Source organism: Rhinoraja longicauda, chromosome 4, assembly GCF_053455715.1.
Source record: "Rhinoraja longicauda isolate Sanriku21f chromosome 4, sRhiLon1.1, whole genome shotgun sequence".
NCBI lineage: Eukaryota > Metazoa > Chordata > Chondrichthyes > Rajiformes > Arhynchobatidae > Rhinoraja > Rhinoraja longicauda.
In genome coordinates this window covers 68230670-68241377 of record NC_135956.1, presented here as the reverse complement: position 1 = coordinate 68241377, position 10708 = coordinate 68230670, and the positions used below count along the sequence as shown (strand labels likewise).

Below are 10708 nucleotides of genomic sequence, written 5' to 3'. Positions count from 1 at the left end.
CCCTTCAGACTGATTTGTGAAGGACCTGCTGAGTTACTCCAGCATTTTGTGAATAAATACCTTCGATTTGTACCAGCATCTGCAGTTATTTTCTTACACACATATATACACACACACATGCACACACACACACATATACACACACACACATATTCACGCACACACACACAAAGCCGGAGTAACTCAGAGGGTCTGGCAGTAACATATCTCACTTTATTCGACCCAATACCCAGAAATTTACAAGACAGTCCTAATTTATACTAGAATTAGAGCAAACAGAAATAGCTACCTACAGTCACTATATCCATGGACTATCCCAGAGTGGAACACCCTTCCAGACACCACCAGATGTGCACCAACCTTGTCACTCCAACGTACAAGACCTTATCGACCTTATTGAACTCAATGGCTGTGAAGGCGGATGAAGGCTGCAACAAATCTATCAGCTCCAATAGTCTTGGTTCCCTTGCCATTGGAATTAGTTGATTGATTTGTGAAGGACCGTGTGCTTCTTGGAGTGCAACATTAAGTACACGTTAAACAAACACATGCACAGATGTTTTCATTCTGACATCGGAGAGCAGACCATTATCCTCGACCTCGAGGGATAGCCACGATGACGACGACTCTTCAAGTCACAGCTCGACAACTTGGACATGGATCATCTCACCAAACTTGCCCACATAAAAATTTAAATAACCTTTTTACAACCAGTACCCACGCGAGCAAAACCTGCACGAGATAGCCCAGATGTTGGCGGTTGTGCAATAGGAAACAGAAGCACCCCTGGGACCCGAAACATCACCCTTTCCTTCTCTCCAGAGATGCTGCCTGTCCTGCTGAGTTACTCCAGCTTATTGTGTCTATCTTCAGTTTAAACCAGCATCTGCAATTCTTCTCTACACATTAGGAAAGGTAGAATGGTTCATTGTTAGCTGTGGGGAAGATGACAATGAGGCATACAATCAGTAAAATGAATCAGGATGTCAATGAAACTAGTCGGGAACTAGGATGGGGGAGGGATGGAGAGAGAGGGAAAGCAAGGGTTACTTGAAGTTAATATGAGAAATCAATATTCATACCACTGGGATGCAAGCTACCAAAGCGAAATATGTGATGCTGTTCCTCCAATTTGTGTTGGGCCTCATTCTTACAGTGGAGGAGGCTCAGGACAGAAAGGTCAGTGTGGAAATGGGAGGGGACATAAAAAGTTTCGCAACCAGGAGATCATGAAGGCCAAGGCAGACTGAGCGGAGGTGTTCAGCGAAGCAATCACTGAGCCTATACTTGGTCTCGTAAATATATAAGAGTCCACACTGGAACAGCGGACACAATAGATGAGGTTGGAGGAGGTGCAAATGAACCTCTGCCTCACCTGTAAGGTCTGTCGAGGTCCTTGGATGGAATCAGCGGGGTAGGTATATGGAGAGGTGTTGCATCTCCTCCAGTTGCCGCGGGAAGTACCTTGGGAGGGAGTGATTTGGGTGGGAAGGGATGAGTTAACCAGGTAGTTGTGAAGGAAACGGTTCCTGCGGAAAGCGGTGGAGCTGGGAAGATGTGTATCCCGTTGGAGGTGGTGAAAATGTTGGAGGATTATGTGCTGTATGCAACGGCTAATAGGGTGTTGGCTGCCATGTTGGGGAACCGACCGTCAGTGGGGACAGGTAGAAACAAACAACTGTTGGAGTAACTCAGTGGGTCAGGCAGCATCTCTGGAGAACATTGATAGACCCCACCTAAACTCATACCTACTTCTCTCCTCCCCCTCCATTCCTTCCTTAAGCTTAACAATTTCCAACTTTTCAATCCTTTTGTCTCATACTTTCTGTCTTTTCATGTCTCCTTTATCCAACTACCTGCCTATCAAAGCCATTCCTCACTTCTATCAATCTATTACCTGCCAGGCCTTGTCCTGTCCCTCCTCTATTCCCACTTTCTTTGCTGCTCTGTAAATGGTCTGAAGAAGGGACCCGACCGGAAACGTCATCCATCCATGTTCTCTAGAGATACTTTCTGAGCTACTGTGTCTAAACAGCATGTGGTTTGAGAAACAGGTGTTATAAAAGAAAAGAGTACTTAAAACTAAAAAGGAGGCACTGGAGACCAGAGATGCTGGAATCTTGAGCAAAATAAAGTGCTGAGGAACTCAGTGGGTCAGGCGACATCAATAGAGGGAATGGCCAGATGACATTTCAGATCCAGACTCTTCTTCAGACTGATGGAGTCGAGGGGAGAGAGCTGCAAAAGTGGGTGGATGCAGATGAGGGAGGTTCTATTGGTAGGTGGATGGATGGATGGATTAAGCAACAAATACTAGACGTGTAAAAGGTCATAAGGTCATAAGTGATAGGGGATGAATTAGGCTATTCGGCCCATCAAGAAGGGCCAATTAGGGATCACTTGAAATTGGGGGAGGAGAGGTACTTGAAAATTGTGAATTCAATGTTCATATCATTGGATAGGAAGCTACACAAATGCACGCAAATGGGATCAGCCTAAAATGCTAACTTGGTCACCGTGGGCAAGTTGTGCCAAAGGATCTGTTTCCGTGCTCTATAGCTCTATGAATTAAAATGAATGTTTGGCAAAAGGCCCAGGATTTTTTTTGGAGATGATTATAAGTGATCATGCAAGATCACTCAGAGTGCAAGTGTATCTGCTTCAAGATGTGCATCATTAATTGGATGGGAAGAAAAAGTACTGCAATTGTACAATGTACTTTATAGACATCATCAAGAGTAGCTGTGTCTGTTTTGTCTCACATCTTGGGAAAGGAAGATGGGCCTGTTCCTGTGCTGTACTATTCTTTGTCCAATTCCTATTGCATATTTTGCAGGAGTGACCGAGGATGGATTTTTCCTCTGAAAATATCAGCAGCCCCAGCTCCCAGTCTCTACCAGATATGCACATTGAACATAGAGCAGTATGGCGCAGGAACAGGCCCTTCAGCCCACAATGCCTATGCCGAACATGATGCAAGACCAACTGCACGTGATGCATATCCCTCAACTCTCTGCATATCCATGTGCCTATCCAAAAGCTTGTTAAACACCACTAGCATATCTGCCCCCCACCACACCCCTGGCAACACATTCCAGTGGCATCCACCACCCTCTCTAAAACAAAACTTGTCCCACACATCTCCTTTAAACACTGCCCCTTCACCTTAAAGCTATGCCCTCTAGTATTTGACATTTCCACCCTTGGACTGTCTACTGTTCTGATCGTGTTCTCTATCTATGCCTCTCATAATTTTATGTTGCTGACCTGCTGTGAAAATTGAGCCGTAAACAGACTAGGTCAACAAACGATTGCAGCAATCCCAGCGTGAAGAAATAATACTTTGTGCCCTTTGCTTTGTGGCAAGAGACGACACTGGTGAGTGCTAGAGGATTTAATCTTTATTGTGCCAAGGAATTGTGCGCTGTTAGTAATCTGCGACAAGTGAAGGCAGCTCGGAGAGTCACTCTGCATGGGACCCATAGGTTTAGTTTAGTTCAGTTTTTGTCACATGCAGCAAGGTATTGTGAAAAGCTTTGTTGTTGCGTGCCGTCCAGTCGTAGGATAGACTATACATGCTTACAAGCAAGCCACCCACAGTGTACAGATGCAGGATAAAAGGAATCCAGATCTGAGAGAAGATTAAGAAGACCATAGTTACAGCAAGAAACGCTGCTGTTGGAGTAGAGGTTTAAGAGTGCAGCAATTGTAATGAATGATTGCAGATCCACTTCTGGGAACAGCAGGCAATCACCTAGCTTGAGCGCCATTGATAGTTTATTTTTACACCTGCATGCTTTAGTTTAATTTGGACATTAGTTTAATTTGGCATCATGTTCAACGCGGACATTGTGGGCTGATGGTCCTCTTCCTGTCTTCCTCCCCTCTGTTATCAGGCTTCTGAATGGTCCTTCCATATGCAAAGGTACTGTCCGATTCACCTCTACCCCATTGCGGACATTGGACTTTGTCTCTGAAACTAATGTGCTACAACGCTGACAACGACGTTCTGCACTCTGTACCTTTCCCTTCGCTCTACCTATTTTACATGAGTTTGTATAATATTATCTGATTGATTGGATAGCATGCAAAACAAAGTTTTTCACTGAATCTTGGTACACATGACAATAATAATGTTTTTTTACACAGAGGGTGGTGGGTGCCTGGAATGTGCTGCCGGGGGTGGTGGTGGAGGCAAATTCGATAATGGTGTGTTTACGAGGCGTTTTGATAGGCACATGGATATGGAGGGATAGAGATCGATCACATGCGGGCAGAGGAGGTTAATAACATCATATTTGGCACATTGTGGGCTGAAGGGCCCGCTCCTGTGCTGTACTGTTCTAGACGACTATAGATATGTTGAATGTGGATTCTGGTGTGTGGGGGTGGAAGGCGAGGACCAGGGGAACTCTGTTCCTGCTTTTGGCGGGAAGTTTGGGGAGAGTGGAAGCAGAGTTGTCAATAATAGACAATAGGTGCAGGAGTAGGCCATTCAGCCTTTCGAGCCAGCACCGCCATTCAATGCGATCATGGCTGATCACTCTCAATCAGTACCCCGTTCCTGCCTTCTCCCCATACCCCCTCACTCCGCTATCCTTAAGAGCTCTATCCAGCTCTCTCTTGAAAGCATCCAACAAACTGGCCTCCACTGCCTTCTGAGGCAGAGAATGCCACACCTTCACCACTCTCTGACTGAAAAAGTTCTTCCTCATCTCCGTTCTAAATGGCCTACCCCTTATTCTTAAACTGTGGCCCCTTGTTCTGGACTCCCCCAACATTGGGAACATGTTTCCTGCCTCTAATGTGTCCAATCCCCTAATTATCTTATATGTTTCAATAAGATCCCCCCTCATCCTTCTAAATTCCAGTGTATACAAGCCTAATTGCTCCAGCCTTTCAACATACGACAGTCTCGCCATTCCGGGAATTAACCTAGTGAACCTACGCTGCACGCCCTCAATAGCAAGAATATCCTTCCTCAAATTTGGAGACCAAAACTGCACACAGTACTCCAGGTGCGGTCTCACCAGGGCCCGGTACAACTGTAGAAGGACCTCTTTGCTCCTATACTCAACTCCTCTTGTTATGAAGGCCAACATTCCATTGGCTTTCTTCACTGCCTGCTGTACCTGCATGCTTCCTTTCAGTGACTGATGCACTAGGACACCCAGATCTCGTTGAACATCCCCTCTTCCTAACTTGACACCATTCAGATAATAATCTGCCTTTCTATTCTTACTTCCAAAGTGAATAACCTCACACTTATCTACATTAAACTGCATCTGCCATGTATCCGCCCACTCACACAACCTGTCCAAGTCACCCTGCAGCCTTATTGCATCTTCCTCACAATTCACACTACCCCCCAGCTTAGTATCATCTGCAAATTTACTAATGGTACTTTTAATCCCTTCATCTAAGTCATTAATGTATATCGTAAATAGCTGGGGTCCCAGCACCGAACCTTGCGGTACCCCACTGGTCACTGCCTGCCATTCCGAAAGGGACCCATTTATCCCCACTCTTTGCTTTCTGTCTGTCAACCAATTTTCTATCCATGTCAGTACCCTACCCCCAATACCATGTGCTCTAATTTTGCCCACTAATCTCCTATGTGGGACCTTGTCGAAGGCTTTCTGAAAGTCGAGGTACACCACATCCACTGACTCTCCCCTGTCAATTTTCCTAGTTACATCCTCAAAAAATTCCAGTAGATTTGTCAAGCATGATTTCCCCTTCGTAAATCCATGCTGACTCGGAATGATCCTGTTACTGCTATCCAAATGCTCAGCAATTTCGTCTTTTATAATTGACCCCAGCATCTTCCCCACCACTGATGTCAGACTAACTGGTCTATAATTACCCATTTTCTCTCTCCCTCCTTTCTTAAAAAGTGGGATAACATTTGCTATCCTCCAATCCACAGGAACTGATCCTGAATCTATAGAACATTGAAAAATGATCTCCAATGCTTCCACTATTTCTAGAGCCACCTCCTTAAGTACCCTGGGATGAAGACCATCAGGCCCTGGGATTTATCAGCCTTCAGTCCCATCAGTCTACCCAAAACCATTTCCTGCCTAATGTGGATTTCCTTCAGTTCCTCCATCACCCTAGGTTCTCCGGCCCCTAGAACATTTGGGAGATTGTGTGTATCTTCCTCAGTGAAGACAGATCCAAAGTAACGGTTTAACTCGTCTGCCATTTCTTTGTTCCCCATAATAAATTCCCTGCTTCTGTCTTCAAGGGACCCACATTTGCCTTGACTATTTTTTTCCTCTTCACGTACCTAAAAAAACTTTTGCTATCCTCCTTTATATTATTGGCTAGTTTACCCTCGTACCTCATCATTTCTCCCCGTATTGCCTTTTTAGTTAACTTTTGTTGCTCTTTAAAAGAGTCCCAATCCTCTGTCTTCCCACTCTTCTTTGCTATGTTATACTTCCTCTCCTTAATTTTTATGCTGTTATTGACTTCCCTTGTCAGCCACAGGTGTCTCTTACTCCCCTTAGAGTCTTTCCGCCTCTTTGGGATAAATTGATCCTGCAACCTCTGCATTATTCCCAGGAATACCTGCCATTGCTGTTCTACTGTCTTCCCTGCTAGGGCCTCCTTCCAGTCAATTTTGGCCAGCTCCTGCCTCATGCCTCTGTAATCCCCTTTGCTATACTGTAATACTGACACTTCCGATTTTCCCTTCTGCCTTTCCATTTGCAGAGTAAAACTTATCATGTTGTGATCACTGCCTCCTAATGGCTCTTTTACCTCTAGTCCCCTTATCAGATCAGGATCATTACACAACACTAAATCCAGAATTGCCTTCTCCCTGTTAGGCTCCATCCAGTACAAGCTGTTCTCAACAACATTTGAGAAGCAGCATCTAGAAGCAGTTAGATCTAGAAGGCTACAGGCCAGGTGCTGCACAAGGACTAATGCGGACAGGTGCCCACTGGTCAGTGTGCACGTGTTGGGCCGAATGGCCTGTTTCTATGCTGTGTAATTCTGTGACTCTAAAGTTCCTCGTGATGCTCTGGGAGTGGAGAAACACGCTTGCCGTGTGCGTTTGGTTGTGCTTAGAAGATTGCGCTCATTAGCTTCACTTCTGCTATTGGGAAGAAGATAAAGAAAGCAACATCCAGGTTCAGGAGCAGCTTAAACTACAAGGGGCATTATTTTTTTTGGCTTTACACTATTATTGTTTGTTTGATATTTGTTGTTTATTATAGTGCTTACTGTCTGCAAGTAAGAATTTTATTGTTGCGTTTTGGGATCTATGCCAATAAAACACTCTTGTCTTCAGTTGCAAACTGAAGTTTCATCTGAAACGAGTGTTTTTGGAGTCTGCATTTACTGAGGCCTTCTCTCTGCCGTACAGATGACCATGGACAGACTTGCCCCGCTCCTTCTCCTGCTCCTGCTCCCACAGCTGCTCGCCGCTTGTCCCGAACAGTGTTCCTGCTACTCCACAGTCGTTGACTGCCGTGCCACCTCCCTGCCGCACGTCCCAGCTAACATTGACCACGGTGTGAAAATCTTATACCTGGATAACAACCTGTTGGTCAGGATCCCTCCACACGCCTTTGAAAACTTGAGAAGCCTGAGCTACCTTGGTCTGTCCAGAAATCGCCTTGTCATGCGCAACTACACGTTCAGTCTGCTGCTCGGGCTCCAAGCGTTGGACATGTCCACCAACCACTTGTCCGAGTTGCGGGAAGACATGTTCAGAAACCTCTCCAACCTCACCTGGTTAGTGCTGGCCAACAACCAGCTGCGGACCCCTCCTGTGCTGAGGGCTCACGACAAACTGACCTATCTAGATTTATCCGGCAACCAGCTCGCTGTACTCCAAGGGACGTTTGACTACTTGCCTCGGTTGGACACTCTCCTTCTCAGCAAAAACCGGCTGCAGACACTGCCCGTCACGCTATTTGACCGACTACCTCTCCTCGATACGCTCGACTTGTCCCATAACGAGCTGAGCTCCCTGCCTCACCGACTCTTCAGCCACCATTGGGAGCTAAGTGATTTACGGCTGGACCACAACAGGCTGAAGCATCTCGCAAGGTCTTTGTTTGCCCACCAGGGGAACCTGAGATACCTGTCGCTCCCTGGAAACCTCATCGCTGCTCTCCCCCCTCGCATCTTCGCCAACTTGACCAAATTATCACTGCTCGATCTGTCCAACAACTCACTGGCCTGCCTGCCCAGCGACCTCCTCTCCGGGCTGAAGGAACTGCAAACCCTGAAACTCTCCGATAATCTCATCGACGAGATGACGAGGGAGGCCTTCAGACTGAATGCAAATCTGACGTTCCTGCATCTCGACAGCAACCGGCTGAGCGGCCTGCCCATCTTCCATGGACTCCCACTACTGGAGGAACTGACCTGCTCCTTTAACCGGCTCGTTGGCTTGCCCCGAGGTTTTGCCAACAATCTCCCAATGCTAAAGTGTCTGCAGCTCACCCATAACCTCATTGATCAATGGGACCCCACGTTGTTCCAAAACACCACCTCTGTCCTCCTGAGCAACAATCCAATCTGTTCCACCGAGGCAGGCACAGCAACAGTGCAGTCCACATACATAGACTGCAGCAAAAGGCAGTGCTCCTCAGCGTCACGTTAAAAGACACTTGGACAGGTATGGGGATAGGAAAAGTGCTGAGGGATATGGGCCAAGCACAGGCAGGTGCGACTAGTCTACTGGGGGCATGTGGTCAGCATTGGCAAGTTGGACCAGTTTCCACGCTGTATGACTCTATGAAAGACCTTTCCTTTCATTTGGAGGAGGGAACTGGAATTTTTAAGCAAATATATGTTACGGGGTGGGTAAAAGCCAGAATAGTACAGCATAGGAACATTTGGCCCACAATATCCGTTAACGTGAAGCCAAGCTACATTAATCTCCCCAGCCTGCACATTCCTCCATTGTCATACTGATTTACGTCGATTAAAAAATGGCACAAAAGTGCTGGAGTAACTCAGCAAGTCAAGCAGCATCCGTGGAGAACATGAATATCCGTGTTCTCCAGAGATGCTGCCTGACCCATCGAGTTACTCCAGTACATTGTGTCATTTTTTGTAAAATAAACAGCATCTGCGGTATCTCCTGTTCTATGTTATGTTGTGTAACTTCTTCACGCTTCCTTTGTGACAAAATCTTGTATTTTGCTGCGGCACATTATATTGCAGAGAATTAATAAACGTCTGCCTTCCATCTTGCTCTGCCTCGCTCGGTGATTGGGCCATACCTCACTGATGAATGGTCCCGGCCCAAACCATCAGATCCATGTTGTCCAGAGATGCTGCCGGACCCGCTGAGTTACTCCAGCATTTTGTGTTATTTTGTAAACCAGCAACTGCAGTTCCTTGTGTCTACAGGGTATATATAAATTAGTTACATAAATTGTAACTGAGTTGGTTAGTAGGCGACACCACGATTGCTGGAGCTGTAGATAGTGAGGAAGGATGTCAAAGTATACAATGGGATTTAGATCAACCACAGAAATGGGCAGAGAAATCGGAGCAAGTGCGAGGTGCTGCACTTCCGGGATCCTCACGTATTGATGTTCGACACAGACAACGGGTGATTGATGCTCGGCATGGTCTCGGTGAGCCAAAGGGCGATTCCATGCTGTATGTCTAAACTAAACATTGTGGGCTGAAGGACTTGATCCTGTGCTGAACAGTTCTATGTTTTGTTTAGTTTGGAGATACAACATGCAAACAGGTCTCCGCCATTTCTGCCACCTCCAACGGGATCCCACTACTGGCCACATCTTCCCATCTCCACCCCTTTCTGCTTTCCGCAGAGACCTTTCCCTCCGTAACTCCCTGGTCCACTCGTCCCTTCCCACCCAAACCATCCCCTCCCCTCCCCATACAATGTGGTTGCATCAACCGCAGGAGATGCAACACCTGTCCCTTTACCTCCCCCCTCGACTCCATCCAAGGACCCAAACAGTCTTTCCAGGTGAGGCAGAGGTTCACCTGCACCTCCTCCAACCTCATCTATTGTATCCGCTGTACCAAATGTCAACTTCTCTACATCGGCGAGACCAAGCGCTGAACACCTCCGCACCTGTCCGACTCAACCAACATGATCTCCCGGTGACTCAGCACTTCAACTCCCCCTCCCATTCCCAATCTGACCTTTCTGTCCTGGGCCTCCTCCATTGACAGAATGAGGCCCAGCGCAAATTGGAGGAACAGCTCCTCATATTTTGCTTGGGCAGTTTACACCCCAGCGGTATGAACATTGACTTCTCCCACTTCAGGTAGTCCCTGCTTCCCCTCTCTATCCCCTCCCCCTTCCCAGTTCTCCCGCCATTCTTCCTGTCTCTGACTACATCCTATCTTTGTCTCTCCCCCTCCCCCGACATCAGTCTGAAGAAGGGTCTCAACCCGAAACGTCACCCATTCCTTCTCTCCCGAGATGCTGTCTGATCCGCTGAATTTTATCTACCTTCGATGCAAACTGGTCCTTTGGCCCACTGAGTCCACACCAACCATCACCCATTCACACTAGTTCTATGTTATCCCACTTTCACATCTACTTCCTACATAGTAGGGCAGACCTCCCAACATTTGATTTTACAAATTCATAATTTATGTCCAAAATTCAGAATTTTACATCAAAATTCATAATATGGCACGTAATGCAACTTTTCAGCAAAAGAAAGTATGCACGCCAAATGCGCATACACTA

At 46.6% G+C, this 10708-nt stretch overlaps 1 protein-coding gene across 4 annotated transcripts; it reads left to right on the top strand.

Annotated features, from left to right (window-relative positions):
• The first annotated feature begins 3249 nt into the window (after positions 1 to 3249).
• On the top strand, positions 3250 to 9212 carry LOC144592830 (uncharacterized). 4 transcript variants are annotated; one of them, XM_078397958.1, is made up of 2 exons: positions 3250 to 3378; positions 7379 to 9212. In XM_078397958.1, exon 2 carries the CDS (start codon positions 7379 to 7381, stop codon positions 8624 to 8626), a length of 1248 nt encoding a protein of 415 aa, XP_078254084.1. In that variant the 5' UTR covers positions 3250 to 3378; the 3' UTR covers positions 8627 to 9212. The 4 variants fall into 4 exon arrangements, with proteins under 4 accessions (XP_078254084.1, XP_078254085.1, XP_078254082.1 ...); XM_078397959.1 differs by lacking the exon at positions 3250 to 3378 and adding an exon at positions 3462 to 3485; XM_078397956.1 differs by lacking the exon at positions 3250 to 3378 and adding an exon at positions 3812 to 3925.
• The last annotated feature ends 1496 nt before the right edge of the window (positions 9213 to 10708 follow it).